Raw genomic sequence first — 19,193 nt, 5'->3', positions numbered from 1 at the left:
AAGAAGCAGCCATCTAGCACCCCCTGAAGACTCAGCATATGGTAGAAACGGTTATTGGGCCCCAGGAGGATGGCACAGAATAGGAGAGGCTCATCCCAAAGACAACGTGTGCTGGAGTAGAAAAGAGAAAACACTGGGGAAGGGGGCTTTCATGGAGGACTGCTCAAGAGCACCTGCACGGTTTGTACAGCACTAGTCCTGTTCCCTGCTTTACCACCAGATCTCACTCAGTAAGGCTGTTGTTCCATTGAAAGAATCTGGTGACATAAGAGCCTCTGCCCCAGGATGGAATGTTGCATCTTTGTTATTAAATGTTTTCCTTTGAGAAGTTGCCAGTTTAATCCATAGTTGTGTAAAGTCCATTAATTACTGCCTACCATGGCAATACCAACACCCAGCTACCAACAAAACCAACGATAATACTGTACGTCAATCAGAACCAGACTTTGCATATGATTGAGCCAATGATGATATCATCTGGATCTGAGTGTAGATTTCAAACCAACTCAAAGGTCAGAGCTGTTTGGATGAGCTGGATTTGGGATCAGGCACCTCTTTAGTATACTGATTTTTGTTCTATGGGAATTTTAAGAGAACATATCATAAGAACATAACACCTGATCTGGGCCATGTTTGTCAGTCAATACATACATATCTTGTACTTTCATATTTGTAATTAGTTTTCTAGCATCTGTGGTTGTCCAGAAAACCGTCTGAACCAGATGTGATGCCGTGCTGTCTGCCTGGGGGTATGGTAATAATGTAGGGACAGGCTGGAAAATATCTTTAATGGAAGGTCTTAATATTAATGGGCATCATGACGTGCACCTCACATGGGAATTGTGCGGCTTAATTAATTGAAAAGCTCTTTGGGAACTACAGATGAAGGGTGCCACATAAGTGAACCTATTTTAAGAACATGTTTATTATTCCTAACATGCATATAATAAATAAATACAATTAACCATAACCAGGAATCTGTGAAGTTTTGCTGCAGCTGAATGGAGTGAAATTTGATAGCTTTTCACACAGCTGTTCAAGGGGATCTCCTAGTGACTGAAAGGAGAATTACAAAAAAAAGTTTGTATGGAACCTTGTACATCCCTGTAACAAGACATCTTTGACTTCTGTAATCTGCATGAAAAAGAAAAACAAATAGGCCAGAATTGAAGGAGTCTAGTCTCAGAGCTCTCCCTTCCCCAAGGAATCTGCCCCCTCTATCACATTATTTCTTTAGAGCATCTCTCAGTTGTGGTTGCCATTGCAGCTTGTTTCTGATTGCAAAGAAAGGAAACAGGAAGTTTGGTGCAGTATGGAAAGGAAAATACAAACTTTTCCCCTACCAAAACTCAGCTGGTAAACAGCAAATGATGCGTTAATCCCCACATCCCAGAATTTTGGGGTAGTTGGAATGTAGGCTCTTTGGAACAGGGACCACCTGATTGTTCGGTGTTTGTACAGCACCTAGCACAATGGGATTCTTGACTGGGGCTCCCAGTTGCTATGGTGATACAAATAATAAGCCCCATCTTTGCAGCTCAGGTCAGCTCTAATTAAACATTTGTTTTACACGTTAAATGTATTGAAAGCTTTGAAAAACCTAATCTAAAAATCTCCTTGAAGGCTATTCTGAAAATCTTTGGGAAATAGTAATGGGGTTTTGGACTCTCTGTTCCCAAAATTGCAGGGAGCTAGTTGCCTGGAGAAGAAGGAGCAATGGGGTAGTGGAATTTTGATCTGAGGGAAGATGGGAGAAAAATGTTTCTTATAAATCAGCTTTTGCAGCAAAATATAGTAGACAACTGGAAGAGAGTTTGGTTCCATGTCAATCATCTCATACTCCAACTATGGGATCTCCAGTCATTTACAGAGCCATGAATTGGATCCTTTAGTACAGTCACTTGCTATGTATTCAAACTTGAGCTCATGCCCAATGCAAATACAGGATGGATGTTGTGACGTTTCACTCCATATTCTTTATGAAAATATGCTTACGATATGAATATGACATAACTGAGATATACTTTATGCAAGATGGCTCATGTGAGATATCATTGGGAAGGTTATGATTTATTGACTGTGATTATCCAATTTGTATGACTGTATCATTTCTGTATCTGCAGTTAGGAATATTAACTATGTATCTGTATTTCAAATGTAAAAAGCAACAAAGAGTCCTGTGGCACCTTATAGACTAACAGACATATTGGAGCATAAGCTTTCGTGGGTGAATACCCACTTCATCGGATGCATCCCACGAAAGCTTATTTCTTTAGTGAAACAAGCTTAGTTTGTGTGTTTGGTTTTATTTGTTTAGTAATCTACTTTGTTCTGTTTGTTCTGTACCCCTTTAACCACTTAAAATCTGCCTTTTATAGTTAATAAAATGTGTTTTGTTTCTTATTAAACTCAGTTTCTGTAATTTCTAACTGGGGGGAGGCAAGAAGTTGTGCATACCTTCCTACACCTTGAAGGAGGAGGCAGATTTCATAATATACCTTTGGGTCCGCACTCCAAGGGAGGTGGACACCTGAGTGCTGGGGCAAGTCCCTTAAGACGAGCCTTCCCAGAACTGATCTCTTGTTCCGTTCTGCAGCAAGACAGGTAAAAAGGGTCCCAGGCTGACATAATAGGTGGGCTCAGTGGTATCGCAGTACATCAGATGGCATCCTAAGGGGTCCAACCCATCACAGGGTGGTTGTGGGTGGTATTTGCAATGGCACATAATTTTTAATTTCCCATAGGCAACATTTCTTGTCAGCTGTCAGGGTTATTGTGTTCTTAGTAAGACCTATTATTAACTAGCTAGTTCTAGCTAGCATTTTACTGATCTGACTGTGTGTAGCTGAAGGCAATACATCCAGTTCATGTATAAATTTCAAATTGTTAGCTACACTCTTAGGAGAAAAGGCTGGGGATGTAACTGGAAAAGATGAGGCACAGGTAACTACAGTTCTCTTCTGCCTGTGTCTGGGATGCACATTAAAGATCCCATAGCACTTGCAGGGAGATAACCCCACTATTTTGGCAAACATTTCCTTTCTCAGCAGTAGGTTCTAATACTCAAAGCTGTAAACAGGGTATTACTTATGTGCATAACATATGCTGGTTGTCCCCCACACACTTATACTACCAGAAAACTATAGGAAGAGTTTTGAGATACCTCAGCTAACCCAATGGTGCACAGATAATTAAGGTCTAACCAAACATAGGGGATACACATGCTTCTGAAGCGAGGGCCTTAATTAATAAAGACTGTTTGTTTAAAAGAAGTGGTACTTTCTCATTCACTTGGATAGATAAGCCTGCATTTCAATATATTTATAATTTTTACTTGCTAGCTATACTTAGTGAATTGAGATGAGAATTTATACCTATAGGGCAATTTTTTAAAACGTGGATAGCATGGGTCATGGATCATGGATATCAAAACTGGTTTTGGACACAAAAATAAGTTGCAGTTACTCCACTTGTATGTACAGTTACCCATCTGTCATACAATGTAATTTTACAGAAACAATGTTTAGCCTTAGTTTGAAATTTACTGTGCAGATACTCTTCTCACATACACTGTGCTGGATGCTCTCCTATATATTCCATCTCTTTCACACACACACAAAATCAATTTCTGTATTTATTGTTGCTAGGCAGGTGGAGTTATTTTATCTTGATTTTATTTTTCAAGCACTCCAAACTGTACTTGCCAAAAGGCAGCTGGCCCCAAAGAGTGTGCAAATGAAATTAAACGTGACATGGTCAGTGGTGTTGGAACAATTCTTATAGTGGGGTGCTGAAAGCTATTGAACAAAAATGTAAATTCTGTATCTGATGGAAACCACTTCAAGGCAGGGGGTGCTGCTGCTGCACCCCCAATACTGCTAGTTCCTGGACATGGCAGTGTAGGAAGGGGAGAATGGAAGTGCCAATAAGGTTATGTCCCAAGCATACGTGGGGGTTTAAAGGTGGGATGGGGCTGTTACTTGTCCTCCCCCTCGCTTCTCAGGGCACTGCAGCAGAAGCATTGTGCCTCAACTACAGGAAATCTAGTCATACGAAATCAACTAAAAATATCCCTGTCCTTCTGCCATCCTCAGACAGGGAGGTGGTTGCCATAGGAGCCGGGGACACTCACTAAGTATGTGGGCGCTTTGCTTAGCCCAGCCAGGGGCCCCCCTCCAGCAGAGTGACCCCTGCTGTCAAGTGCTGCCAGCCCGTCACAGGCCAGCCCCAGCCCCTTGACCTCCCCGGGCAGCCAGCGGGCTGCTCTCCTTGCTGGGGCACCGGGAGGCAATGAGCAGGCGCAGCCACCCAGCCCGCCTCCGCCTCCGTCTCCGCCACCTGCCCGGCGTGGCCCTGCCAGTAACTCACGCGTCCAACCTGTAAATCAGACAATATGCTAATACGGCTCGCTGATTGGCTGGCAGTGTGCTAACTCTGTTCCCTGATTTGCTAGAATATCTTAACTTTGTTTCCTGCTTCGTTGGCACGCTCGCCACGGCCAGCGGGTCTCCGATTGGTTGGAGTTGGAGCCTATCACCTTTTATGATTGGTTGCATGCTACGTAATTTTATTTTTTGATTGGCCAGCACATAGCTCATTCTGATCGTTGATTGGCTAGTATCCTACTCGCCCTATCTTTGAATTGGTTGTATTTTTCTTTCCGTTTTTATGATTGGCTGACATCTTATTTGAGGTCAGTTCCGGTCTCCCCTCGGGTCACAGCTCACGTGACATGGGTCGCCTGGGCCACTAAGGGGAGCGGGACGGCTTCTCGCAGCCAATCACAGCTTGTCTTACTTCCCCCGTTCAAAGTCGGCGGGCGCGATGGCCAATGCTGGTTAGGTCCTGCCCATACGTCTAGTGAGCGACGGTCCTGGCAGCCAATGACGTGGGGCGCGGCCTGGCGGCGGAGGTGGCGGCTTCGGCGGGGCTGGTGAGGCGGCGATGGCGGACCGAGGAGGCGGCGGCGGCGCTGGGGCTGGCGGCGGCGAGGGAGACGCGGGGGCGGCGGCGGAGCGGTACAATAACGAGCTCAGGTAGCGCAGCCCGGCGGGGCTCCCGGGGCAGGGAAGAGCGGGGTTTCCCACGCCCCGCGCTGCGGCCTGGCCCTCGGGCCTCCCCCACCGACCCCCGCGGCCGCAGGCTCCTCCCCCAGGGCCTTGTGGTCCCGCGCACCCAGCCTTCCCTCCCGCTGGTTCCGCAGCGTCTCCCGCTTCTCCCCCACGGCGCGCCGGGCAATTCCCCGCGAGCCCTGGGTCCGGCAGCGCCTTCCCTCTCTGCCCCCCCTCCCCCCGGGCCCGCCAGCCCTCCGTGCCCGCCGCCCCGCCCGCGGATCCTCCCCTCCCGCCCCCTCCGGGCTTCCCCCCTTTGGTTCTGCGCCGCGCGGAGCCGGGCCCGGCGGCTCGTTTGAGCCCCCTGCAGCGCGCTGCCTGTAGGCTGAGCACACACCGCCGGCTCTGTGTCCCCTGGAGAGACGCACGGTGTCCGGGGCCTCCGGGGGCCAGTGCAGCGGGGGCTGTCCTGTTCGATTGTTCTCTGACTCGTGCTCTCCTTCCACGCGTCCCGAACGGCAGAGTTGCCCCCGTGTTAGTCATTGCATGAAAGCTAGAACGAAAGCTTTCCGCCCTTTGGGGGAGGAGTGGTGTCTTTGGGGGCGAAGGGGGGTGCATAACATCCAACACGCTGGTGAAATAAAAGTAACGCTCTCTGATGCCCGGTGCAACAGACAGGAACTAATGCCCACATGAGTGATAAAATAGCTTTCCTGGCCTTACTTAATTGGAACATGAAAACCTGCCATACATTCAGACCAAAGGTCCATCTAGCCCAGTATCCTGTCTTTTGACAGGGGCCAATGCCAGGTGCTTCAGAGGGAATGAACAGAACAAGTAATCATCAAATGATCCATCCCCTGTTGCCCATTCCCAGCTTCTGGCAAACAGAGGCTAGGGAAACAACATGGCTCCTGGGACCACATCACCTGGTGTTATGGCGATAGGTGTTCTAAAAACTATAGTTCTGTCTTAACAGTACAATTCATGGTCTTGCTGATAAAGCCCTGTGCAGTTTGGGACCTTGCTCTCTGACTGTCATTTGCCTTGTTTCTGTCTCATCACCGTTAAGATTAGCTGGGATGCTGTTATGTCAGTTCCTAGGATGATGTTTTCCAGGCCTGACAGAAGAGTCTTCTCAGTAAAGAGTGCCCCTATATTTAGAATTTGCTCCCTTTGGTGCTCCATCACTGTTAGAGGTTGGTGATCTTTGGGCCGTCATTCAAAGCACATTAATTTTGTTTTGCTCTTGGGCATTTCAGGGTTGGTAGCAATGGTCAGTTATGTACCACATAGTGGGTGGCCCCTACAATTTCCTTTTTTAAAACCTATGTAAAACAGCACCTGGTTTCTAAAACTGTAGGTGCTATATGAAACTTAAATCAGTAGACGTCTCTATAATCTGAGTGCTGAGTTGCATGTGTTTTGCCGTTCACCACCTTATAACCTTTGTTTTTTTCAATTTTGAGTCATCATGCCAACATTGGTATTGCACTGGCACTAAATGGTGGGCAAAATTGTTTTCCTGAGAGCATCAGAAGAGCGTTTGTTGGTTGCAAAGGTGAACGTTTTTTTCTATATATACACTTATTAAGCTGCCTGTGTAGTGGGCTGGGTGGCACATTGGGTTTAGTATATTAGCCTTTCATCATTGCAGATCAGAGTTCAAATCCTCCATTAGGTCATAAGTGAAAAGGATGCAGATGGTCTCATCCAAGTCCCTGGTGGACACTCATTCACATTAAGAAATAACTAAAAACCTTGGCACAATCGGCAGCCATTGCTCGAGAGGCCTAAGATGTGACTATAGATAGACACGGTGATTCAGGTCATGTTTGAAGTGTTTTGGCAGAGCTGTGTGAGGGAAGCTTGCACAGTGGCTGTCCGTACTAAGATGGTTCAATCTAAAGGTCACTCATTTTCATGAGTGAAAAAAATCACATTCAGACTTCTAATAAATTTAAATTGTGAGGGGGAGAAAAACCTATTAAAGTACTTGTACTTCTAATTTTATCTATTGAAACTTGACAAAATTTGTCAAGTTCTTCTGCTTTTACTAGTTTCACTTTTTGTAACACAAATTAATCTATTCTGCAACTAATCAGCAAACACAAATAGTTTTCTTCTGGCTTTACACACAGAATGGCTCAGCAGCAAGCACTGAGATTTCGTGGCCCAGCACCCCCACCAAACGCTGTCATGAGGGGTCCACCACCTCTCATGCGCCCACCTCCACCTTTCGGCATGATGAGAGGTCCACCTCCACCACCTCGTCCCCCCTTTGGACGTCCTCCATTTGATCCTAATATGCCTCCAATGCCACCTCCAGGAGGGATTCCTCCACCAATGGGGCCTCCACATCTACAGGTAAAGAGTGTATCGGTTTGGTTTTCTGTTTTTTATGTGGATGGATGTGGTAAGAAGTCAGCAGCATTCAGAAGTGATTACAGCAGGAAAAGAAAAAAGTAAATGTTAAAAAGGGATAAGATCAAAACCCAATTAGTTTTATCACACTGCATGTTCAAAAAATATCTATAATAGAAGATCCTTCACATGGTTCCTAAAGGCAAACATAATGGAATCATGTGCACAGTTAAGATGAGTTCAGTGACAAAAAACTCCAGTAGTGCAGAGGTAAAATTCTCTGGTAGTGCCTTGTGTCCTTCCAGATCATCAAGTTCAACTACACTCTAACATTTGAAAACCAGGTAATGAAGAGTAGAACTAACACACCTTTAAACCTCAGAAAACCATGAAAGTTAAGATACATGCCACCCCTTCAATATAACTGCTCCTTGGAGCTGGCCTTAGCCAGTTGAAATGGTTTAGTAAGGCGGTGCTATAATAAAACATGAAGAATAAAAAGAAGACTGTCCCATTGTGTTGTGATCAACAGTTTTTAATTCCAACATTTATCTGCATGCACTCCGGCTGCATTCCTTGAGTTAGATGTGGTTGTATTGAATGGTGGATTGATTAGTTGGAGCAGTTTGGAAGAGTTGTTACTGTAATATGAAAAGAGGTGCAAGGTGTGAGGGATCAAGCAAGCCTAATTTCAACATTGGTTCTGTAGAGGTGTGTCAGTAGTGGTGCACAGTGGTCTTGTCATGTGGATTGTCACCAGTCTAGAGAAAGGATTGTAATATTTAGCAAATTTGGGTTGCTTGCTTTGCAGTGGGCTCAGTCTGTGTAGTTAGCTCCTGTTTGCTATGCCTGACTTAAACCAGAGTTTTGTCTTAGCAAAGAGGTGTACTTGTCCTACAGTGCTTGTAGGTGCAGTTCCCTGAGTGTTCTGCAGCATCTCCAAGGATAGAATGCTTATATGTGTGTTATGGGTGTGTTGCGGTATTGCTCGGAGAGAATGGAATTAAGATTGTGCTGTGGTGATGGCATATACCTTAACTGTATATTTCCTGGTGTTTAGGAGAGTGAGCCTGGCACCTTTTCCCACTGCTGGAGGTAGCATGGGGAAGGTGGGAAGTTCTGGATTCTCAGGCTGGTGGAGGAGTCATGGGAAGGAATTGTAGGTGTATTTGTAAGGGATGGAGGAGGATTGTGCACAGATGATGCCACTTTTTTTCCCTCCAAGCATGTCACTGGAGGGGAAGGTGCCCAGCTGCCCACCATTTATGGTAATGTTCTGTTCGTGCTTCTGAGCTGCCAGAGAGCAAAGGTTTCAGAGGATGATCCCTTATTTGTTGAGGAATTCTAGAAAAAATACTATTTTTGAACCCCCCCCCTTTTTTTTTATCAAAGCTTTAAGTCATCCAACTGGGTTTTCAAAAACATCGTGTTTGATCTCTTACACAAATAAGGGTTGGTATCTAGGGTGTTCTGGCCACTCAGTAACTGTGCCAGAGCACAGCCCTGAGGGGCAGAGCCTTCATCCCACTCCCTCCCAACCCCCCATGGCACTACTCTGATTTATACACACATATTCCATATTCCCTTGCTCTCCACCAAAAAAGTTATAAGAATCAGAAGAAGTTATGATCAGCTCATGCTAGTGGAGCTGTGTATCAAGAACCCTTGACCAGATGACACAGGATATGCTTTCCTTTGATCACATTAAGTTCCATTGTTCAAGAAAGGGTGAAGGCCGAGTCATGATTACGTTACCCTAACCACTTACTGTCTTTCATCTTCACTCTCTTATTTTTAAGTTCTTGCCATTATTTTTAAAGTAAAAGCACAGTTTACATGTAGATTTCACAGCATTTTTAAAATATCACTTTTAAACCAGAAATTTGGACCTTGGGGTGGAATGTTCTAAAGAGCCCTGCAAAATGCAGGCAGAGAGCAAGGAACTTGCACAAAATGCATTTCCTGAAAACTGTCTAGGGTAGGCCTTAAACTCTCAGTGCCTGGGTGCAGCTAAGGTCCAGTGATGACAGCATGTTCTCTTGAGCTACCTGTTCACTCTCACAGCAGGCTGCCTGCAGACCTGTTTTTACAGAGTCCCATGTCTGGCAACATATATATGTTTAAATGCATCCATGATGCTTGTGCCAAACTAGAGTTACAAACGTTGCCCTCAATAACTTTTTCAGTATTACTTCCTTAAAGGGCTGGGGAGGGGGCACATGCTAAGATAAATCCTGAGTGACTAAGATCAGTTTGAGATGGATCAGAGCCATAGTTTGAGTCCAAGTTTGCACAAAAAAAGTAGACAAACCAGATGATTTTGTAAAATGCTGTGTTTTAGGGGGTCTGTATTTTGGGGAGCCCCTGGCTCAAATGACCCCAAATTTGAACTGCTTACACTGTCTAGCACAAGAAATTTCAAAACAATCAGAATATACATATGTTTTTTAGAATACTTAGAATAGTCAACCTTTAAACAGAAATGCTCAGTCTTACCAACAGGAGAGTTGTTGCTTTGCTATTAGGCTAAACAGTGATACTCAGACTGAGGCTCGCAAGCCATGAGTGATTCTTTAATGTGTCTCCTGCAGCTCTTTGCAACACATGATATTAAAGCACTGAGATTCAATTATTAACCAATCAGGATGCTTTTATAATGTTGTTAGCCAATTGTAATTGATAAAAATAATACCTGGTCAGTCATTTTTCTGTGAGAATAATATATAAACTAAATCAGGAGTTTTCAGACTTTTGTATTGGTGACCCCTTTCACAGAGCAAGCCTCTGCGTGTGACCCCCCCCATGCATTAAAAACACTTTTAAATATGTTTAACACCATTATAAATGCTGGAGGCAATGCAGGGTTTGGGGTGGAGGGTGACAGCTCACGATCCCCCTGTAATAACCTTGCGACCCCCCTGAGGGGTCCCGACCCCGTTTGAGAACCCCTGAACTAAATATTTCCCCTGCATTACTGTTTAAATATGAATGTATAGTAAATGAAGCAACAAATTCACACTACTGAGGCTCTTTTGGGTAATGTTGATCTCTAGTTTGGCTCCTGAACCACTGAGGTCTGAGTATCACTAGGTTAAAAGTTCACGTACTATGGGGGGCATGCATGAACTAAGAATTTAGAATTATATTGGGGTGTATCAAATTAGTATTAAGCATTTTAAAATTAAGATTTTTTTTTTTTGCTACTTTTGGACATTTAGTAATAACTACTTAAGTTGAACTGATCCTTTGCTGCATCATCTGTTAAGTGCTTTACAAAAAAAATTTACAGCTGATATCTCTACTGTGTTGAATTTGTACACTTCCCCTTAATGTCTTAATAGTAAAACATTAGCAGGTAGATAATTAAAAGGTATAATGGATTGTAATGAAATTGTCTGCTTCTGCAGTGGTACACCAGCTCATACCCCACTTTGTATATCTCATTGTATAATTGTCTTGTGGCTTTACATTGAATTCAAATGATTTCTAGCTATTGATGCCTGGAAGACAGTTTTTTCAGCATGTTCTCCCTCCTATTTTCTTTCTCTTGCATCTCCTGTAGGGATGTTTTATATTTCTCTCTTCAATGAGGGGGGAATCATTTATTCCACCCCATGCCTCTTCTCTTTATACAGCCACTTCTTTGCTGCTTTGCATTTAGTTTATACCTCAAGGCTTGAAGTATTTTTTAGAGCTGTTCTCTGTGCTATGGTTTGACTTGTCATAAGGTGTGGCCCTTGCCTTGGTATTGCTATTTGAGACCATGGCTACCCTATGGGCACTACAGTGGCATAGCTTCAGTGCTGTAGCACTGCCACTGTTAACCCTGTATTGCAGATGCAGACTGCAGCAATGGAAGGGGATTTTCTGTCACTGGAGGCATTCCACTTCTCTAAGCAACGGAGCTAGGTGGATGGAAGCGTTCTTCCACAAGGCTGAGGATTTTTCATACCCCCTGAGTATGCAATGGGAATCTAAATTTTAAGTGTAGATCAGGCCAGAGATTGCAACGTTGTTTCAGTGGACTGTATTAGAACAGCACTGAACACCGTTGCTACTGTTTTCTTGCTGAGGCTGTGCAGTCAAGTGATACTGAATATGAACACAAACTGTATATGGCAGTCCTGTGACATTGTTACTGTTATATGAATTTACACAGAGGCCACCATTCATGCCTCCTCCCATGGGTAGCATGCCACCGCCTCCTGGTATGATGTTTCCTCCGGGGATGCCACCTGTCACTGCCCCTGGAACTCCAACTATGCCACCCACTGAAGAGATATGGGTAGAAAACAAGACTCCAGATGGCAAGGTAAGACTGGAACCAAATACAGCAAGGAGCTGTCAGGAACAGTGAGTGACTGTTACCACACATGATCTTGTTTGCATTGGTGGTGGTGTTGTGTTGATCTTGGCCACCGAGGCTGCAGATTGAGTCTTTGTTTTTGTCATGCTGAATAGATAGGCAAAACAGAGCAATTTCCTTTTATTAATACATATTCATATAGATATTAATTTTTGCCCTTCTAATTTAAGAAAGGGGGACTAGGCCATTCATTGTGAAAACATACTATTGTTTGATAATGGCTTTTCTACTCTCTAGGTCTATTTCTATAATGCACGAACGCGTGAGTCTGCATGGACCAAGCCAGATGGGGTAAAGGTTATTCAGCAATCAGAACTGACACCAATGCTTGCTGCCCAGGCGCAGGCACAGGCACAAGCCCAGGCGCAGGCACAGGCACAAGCCCAAGCCCAAGCGCAGGCACAGGCACAAGCCCAAGGTGCCTCCACACCAGCAACCAGTAGTCCTGCATCTTCAGTGTCTCCATCAACATCATCAAGTACTCAGTCCTCCATGACCTCTACTACAACCACAGCCACTTCGATTTCACAGACCATTTCCAGTGAGTTACTGTGGGTTTCTTAGGCTTTGTGAGAGTGGGAAACAAATGCTACCTTAGAGGAAATACTGTAGTAAAGTCTTAATGTGACATGTGGCCCCTCTTCTTTGCCAGGTATTTGTTATTCTGCTGCTGTTACCCATATGTTCTCAAATAGCTATTAAGTGTCTGTTGGAAATGCTTTATTAAGAAAAGGGCAGACGTTATTTTGGAGGAAGGGGTTTTTCCACCAAGGTTTCCCATCTTACCTGTCTCCAGGATCCAACCTGCCCTTCTGGTTGAGGAGGTGGACATGTTAGTGCTGCCTCTGGAACAAGCAGAGTTGATTGTTGTAGAGCAGAACTTCTGCTTTTTCATTCTGCAGAGCATCCCAGTGCTTCAGTTCCTTTGTTCACATGTACTGAGCCACTACAATGTTTCCGGCTCACAACAGCCCAAGGGAATAAGGGACTGACCTTGTGGAATGTATATATTTAGATTGTAGCCATAGCAAATAATCTTACAGTTGACTCTTCATCTTGAGTCATATGTCATTATTTCACTAGATCTGGAAAGCTGGAAAGTGACTACCTAGCCTGTTCTCTTGATATATTTAAGTGTAGTGTGTAGGGCATTATTTTATAGGCTGTGTAGCCGTTTGTTAAATATGTAACATTGGACAAGAATCAGACAAATGTTTAGGTTCCATTCCATATCAGCTTGGAGATCCGTAGTTTACTCAGTGTAGTTTTCTCTGCTTTTGAGGCATATGTTTATACTGAGACCCCTTTTATGTAACTTAATAGAATAATGTAGAAGTTGACTTGACTCTTGGCTGCCAAAAATGTAATTTCCTGACACCGAGCACTAATGAATTTTGCCTTTGTTGTTAAGGAAGGTCTGTTAATGTTGATGCTTGTGGCCAGATGCTAAAGCTTGTGTTTTAAAAGATCAATTTTCTCAGCATTCAGAATCAGTCTGTAAAGTATTGGGGGTCAGAAGAACTGGGTTCTAATTCTGACTGTGCCGTTGATTTATTGTGTGACCGTGAGCAAATCATTTAATTGCTGCATGCCTCAGTTTCCCTCTCTTTAAAACAAGAATAATTCTCTCACCCTTTGAGAACTGCAGATGAATATTATTAAATATATACTAAATATTAAGTATCTTTATATTATTGAAAAAGTGAGTTAATCACTTTATTAAATACTGGAGAAAATAATTTCCTTGCAATCTGTTTTTATGACATCAATTTAATATCTAAACATAATCACTTAGTACAAGAAAAGTGATATTTCTCCATCATTGCACTGTATCATTTTGTAAATTTATAACATTGCTTTCCAGGGTAAAATAAATCAAAATGATGCGTAGTATAAGTTTAATTCTTGAAACGCATTGGCTGCCACTTTTCCTCCTTTTACCCCACACATTCATATGCAACATTAACATCCTGTTGAAGGATAATTCGAATCATCCTGCAAGAAATGTTGAACTGAATGTTGAATATTCATTTACCCACTAGGAGGCACTGAGGGCCACTAGAATTCTTCCAGCCCATGACTGAGAGCATTTTCCTAAACTTTTCCTTGATTATACAAATTTTGTGCAGATATTTCTCCACGCTTGAAGCACAGTTGCATGGCCACAATCTAAGAATATCACACTGTTGTCATGTACATGCACCTGCAGAATTGCTGCCTTTCTATTGTTTAAACAACAATATTCTTTGCGCATTAGTTCCTTCATTCAAGGTTTTGTACAACTTTCCCCTCCTAGTTGTCTCAATCTGAACCGAGGTTCAAATTTCACTTATCACCCAAACAGGTTATACTAGTTCTCTGGTAAACAAAGCAAAGAAACTTTTGCTACTGCCCTCGAGATTTGTTAGTTATATTATACAAACAAGGGGGCAAGGGAAATAAGAAATAGAAATTGACCTTTTTTTGGAATGATGTAATGTCACAGGGTGGAGGGAGGGATTTTTCTTTCCAGCAAGCGTCCTTTCCTTATGTGTGTGTCAGTAAGAGATGAAATACTGTATAGTATGTGTAGGGAAATATTAGTAAGTGCTCACGTATTTACAGTTCACACGTTGTATCATTTAAGAAAACTACAAGTTTTTTTCTTTTCTTTTCTTTTTTTTTATCAGCACCGACAACACAAGATCAGACCACAAGTTCAGGTGTTTCAGTTGCTACATCTTCAGTTAGTGTTTCAACCTCCACTCCTTCTGCTACACCTGTGCAGACTGTACCCCAGCAAGTCCCACAGACGTTGCCTCCTGCAGTTCCTCATGCAGTACCTCAGCCAACAGCAACAATTCCTGCTTTTCCACCTGTAATGGTACCTCCATTTCGTGTTCCCCTTCCTGGCATGCCTATTCCACTTCCAGGTAAATTGGTAGACTGTAGTTGTCTTGTCAACTATGTGTCCATGTTGTCAGTTTGTTTGCACTCATGTGTCTACTGTGTATGGAATTGCCTAAATCCTCTCCATTTAGAATGTTTTCTGAAATAATTCAGGTTTAGTGAACAGACTTTTTAAGTAATAGTCACTTGAAACTCTTTTTTTTACATATTTAATGTTCTGATACAATTATTATAAAGTAGTTATTTAAACATGTAAAATACTTGTTTTGGCTAATACAAATAAATTAGAATTAGCATGCACTGAAAATTGCATTTTATAAATGGATTTTTTTAAAGGGATCATGTCTATACTCCAGTCCCATACAAAGTAATGAAGAGCTGGCTTAATTCTCTAAGGGCTGGTCCACACTAAGAAGCGGGGTCGAACTAGGGTACGCAAATTCAGCTACGTGAATAGCGTAGCTGAATTCGAAGTACCCTAGTTCGAACTACTCACCCGTCCAGACGCCGTGGAATCGAAGTCCGCGGCTCCAAGGTCGACTCCGCCACCGCCTTTTGCAGTGGTGGAGTACCGGAGTCGACCGCGGCACTTCCGGAGTTCGAACTATCGCGTCCAGATTAGACGCGATAGTTCGAACTCCGAGAAGTCGAACTCACCGCGTCGACCCGGCTCGTAAGTGTAGACTAGCCCTAAGTGACTCTGAGACTGTTAATCAACTGTAAAAATAGTTTATTGCCAGGATGTTCTAGCACTACATTTTTTTTCATATGGCAGAATTCATGGTTGGTATGTAATCATTGCTGTCACTTCATTACTTGGATTTAGAGCTTCAGTCTTATGCACAAACATGCATTAGGAAATGAAATAAAACTAGAGAGGAGACTAAAAGTGAATTACATATTCTAGAGTCTCTCTGCTATCCGGGGACCGTCATGGCTACAACTACACTGCATACATATTCAGGAGCAGAAAGTATTACAATTCAGCACTGATATCAGGTGTTCCCAAGCCTGATCACTTGCAGCCACCAGGCATAGTGTCGGAAAATGAGCAAAAAGACATGTGCTGTAGGGGCTCATGTTGAAGCTTAGTCCACGTTCATAGATTCTAAGTGCAGAAGGGACCATTGTGATCTAGTGAGTCTGACTGCTTTATAACACATGCTATAGAACTTTCCCAAAATAATTCCTAGAGTATATCTTCTAGAAAAACATCCAGTCGTGACTTCAAAATTGTCCATGATGGAGAATCCACAACCCTTGGCAAATTGTTGCAATGGCTAATTACTGTCACGGTTAAAAATTTACACCTTATTTCCAGTCTGAATTTGTCTAGCTTCAACTTCCAGCCATTGGATTGTGTTATACTTATATCTACCAGATTGATGAGCCCATTATTAAATACTTGTTCCCTGTGTACATACTTATAGACTCTAATTAAGTCACCCCTTAATTTTCTCTTTCTTAAGCTTAAATAGTTTGAGCTCCTTGAGTCTGTCACTGCAGGGCATGTTTTCTAATCCTTTAATCATTCTCATAGCTCTTTTCTGAACCCTTTCCAGTTTATCAACATTCTTGAATTGTGAGCACTAGAACTGGACACAGTATTCCAACAACAGTCACTCAGTGTCAAATGAAGAGGTAAAATAACCTCTCTACTCCTACTCAAGATTCCCCTGTTTATGCATCCCAGGATCACATTAGCACTTTTGGCCACAGCATTACACTGGGAGCTAATGTTCAGCTGATTATCCACCATAACTGACCAATCTTTTTCAGAGTCGTGATTAGAAAAAATCAACTTTGTAGGAGTGATGCAACACCACAATTTTGTTTTAAAAAGGAAATTATAGGGAAGTCATCAGCTTAAACAAGACAAAATTATACCAGGTTGAGGACAGTACTCTGGTTGATACTGAATGCTAGGTAAGTAATTTAGAGGTCTGATTCTTTACTCCTGGGGGAATTCTGCGCCACTGCGCATGTGCAGAATTTCTCTCTCTTCTCCCCCCCCCCCCCCAAGTTTCTTTGCTTCCCTGCAGAAAACTGACTTTCTGATGGGGAAGCAAAGGGAAGCCACAAGAGCATTCATGGGGCCCTCTCCAGCAGTATGTTTTGTGTGTCCAGGACAGCTGGCAGAGAGAGAAATCACTGTGAGACAGGGGACAGGACTGAGGAAGACTGGCTGGTGGCTCTTGCCCCATGCCAGGCTCAGCGGTTTGACGGGACTTCCTCTTTCCCTGCACGCCATCTGGGGCCGGGTCAGACCCACAGCCAGATTTCTCCCCCAGCTGCAGGAAGCTCTGCAACCCCCCACCATACCCCCCTGGCTCCTTCACCCATCACTCCTCAGCTGCAGGGGGAGGGATCCCTGTACAGGGAGCTGCTCTCCCATCCGCCCAACCCCCATTTATCCAGACCTCCTCATACCCAGACCCTCCTGTTCAGCCTCACCCCCCGCACGCCAAACCCCCCTTGATGAACCCCACTCTCCTGTAGCCCCAACAAACCCCCCGCACCTGGATCCCCCACCCCACTGAGCCCCAACCATCTGCACCTGGATCCTCACCCCACTGAGCCCCACTCCCCTAGCATCTGGACCCCACCTCAGACCCCTTCACCCCTGCTGAGCCCCAACCACCTTCACCTGGACCCCCCTGCAGAGTCCCATTACTGTTACACCCACAACCCCCCGACAAGTCTCTGTGCATCCAGATTCCCCCGCACTCGGATCCCCCACTGAGCCACCCGCACCCAGATTGCCCCACACAACCCTCTCAACCCACACCTGGATCCCCCCACACTAAGCTCCTCCACACTTGGATCCTTCCTTGCTGAGCCTGCCTGCCCACACCTGGTGCACCTGGCATGGAAGGGCAGGGCCCTGGGGTGTTTCTGGAACAGGCCCGGTCCTTGCGCTCTGTCAGGGTTAGGTGCAGCCTCACCACTGAGTCTCTGTCCCAGGGGGTAGCAGCTCAGTGATCTCCCACCTCTGTGCAGCCCGTGTCTGTGCTCCCCAATGCCATGCTGGAGCCTCCACATTTATTTGACAGATAAAATGCACAGAATTTTTATTTTTTTTGGCACAGAATTTTTATTTTTTTTGGTGCAGAATACCCTCAGGAGTAGATTCTTACATATTTTGGGGAATTAAGGGAAAAGAATAACTAATTATTAAGTTTGAAAATGTGCAGCTTAAATCAGGATGAAGAAAGTTTGACTACTCTTAACTTCAATTCCTGCCTCCGCCAGCAAACGATCAGTGTAAGATGAAGGATCCAGTATTCTTCATGTAAAATGCATATTCAGCTATTCTTAAGTGTAAACTGGCAGGCAAAATTTGAATGATAAATACAATAAGGAAACAATTTCAATATCCAAGAAACTGCCCATGAACAATGGACACTTGTATATTTTGTAAGTTTCCAGTGCAGAAACTCCCACCCTGAACACTACACTGGAAAAGAAGAGAGAAGTGTAAACAAACAAAAAACCATGGTTATCTGATGGAACATTTTCCTCAAATTCTCTCAGAACATGAGTATAGTTTCTGAAGTTCTGGAAGACTTATACCTGACCCGTTTTCCCTGGGAAATAACACATTGGATAGAACTGGGAGGACTCCATGCCATTTTGAATATGTTTTCTTTGATTGTTCTAAATACACAATCTCTTTGATTACGGACCAAAATTATGTTTTGTTTTGTTTTTTAATTCAGCTAAATTTGGTTTGACTTGGTTGTACTTTTTTTGTGATGTTTCTAGAAAGCCTTGGAATATTCCCACCATAACTATAAAATGCCTGAAGAGATGAGTTTTTAAGAAACAAGCTAAAATGATCCCATTAAAATATTAGCAGAATTTGAAAAGACATATTGAGCATAAGTGTGTAGCTCTTTTGTGTTAGGCGGTGATGAGCATGAAGCCATCCAGAGAGATCACTTCATATGAAAAAAGAGTTGGGCAGTGCCATTGACAAGTGATCTTGACATTTAAAGTTCTGCAGCATATTGTGGCATGACACTAAATTAACTCTTCCATTGTGTTAATATCTTACGATACTAAATTTTAAAGTCGGTCTGCTTACTCTTAATTCATATGTGAAAAGCTATACATTTAAAAATGTGAAATTTGTCAGAGGAAACAGCTTTTTTTTTTTCCTGTAGTTGCTAAGAAGTCTGTCTGCGCTGCAGTAGAACCAATTTCAGTGATTGGACAGATGACATTATTTATCCTGATTTAGTTTTAGAACATACTGTAACTTCCTTAACAAAACAAATTTTTACATTCATTCAAAGGCTGTATCATAAAAAAACCCAACAAAACTAGACAAACACTTCATTCAGTACCATTTGATTCAATGCTTCGGTATCCTGATCCATCCATACTACATAGAGCTATTAAAAATTTTAATAAAAGAACTTAAAACTAAAGAGCACTGAGATTAGGTCTTTTCTAAAAGATTTTTTTTTAATAAATTGGCAGTATATTTAGTGTATTTTCTATATTAGATTTTTGATAAA

At 43.3% G+C, this 19,193-nt stretch overlaps 1 protein-coding gene across 14 annotated transcripts in view; it reads left to right on the top strand.

Moving 5' to 3' along the window:
• Nucleotides 1–4,910: 4,910 nt before the first annotated feature.
• TCERG1 (transcription elongation regulator 1) overlaps nucleotides 4,911–19,193 on the top strand; it is a 50,319-nt gene continuing 36,036 nt past the window's right edge. For 10 of the 14 annotated variants that reach the window (XM_045027200.1, XM_045027197.1, XM_045027193.1 and 7 more), the window contains exons 1-5: nucleotides 4,911–5,036; nucleotides 7,193–7,418; nucleotides 11,575–11,727; nucleotides 12,019–12,322; nucleotides 14,451–14,693. In XM_045027200.1, the coding sequence (XP_044883135.1) occupies nucleotides 4,945–5,036; nucleotides 7,193–7,418; nucleotides 11,575–11,727; nucleotides 12,019–12,322; nucleotides 14,451–14,693 (1,018 nt within the window). In that variant the 5' untranslated portion in view covers nucleotides 4,911–4,944. Of the gene's footprint in view, nucleotides 5,037–6,520; nucleotides 6,613–7,192; nucleotides 7,419–11,574; nucleotides 11,728–12,018; nucleotides 12,323–14,450; nucleotides 14,694–19,193 lie in introns of all 14 variants that reach the window. The other 4 variants (XM_045027191.1, XM_045027188.1, XM_045027189.1 and 1 more) reach the window with 4 other exon arrangements.

Source organism: Mauremys mutica, chromosome 8 (genome assembly GCF_020497125.1).
Source record: "Mauremys mutica isolate MM-2020 ecotype Southern chromosome 8, ASM2049712v1, whole genome shotgun sequence".
Taxonomy (NCBI): domain Eukaryota; kingdom Metazoa; phylum Chordata; order Testudines; family Geoemydidae; genus Mauremys; species Mauremys mutica.
This window is presented reverse-complemented; position numbering and strand designations above follow the sequence as displayed.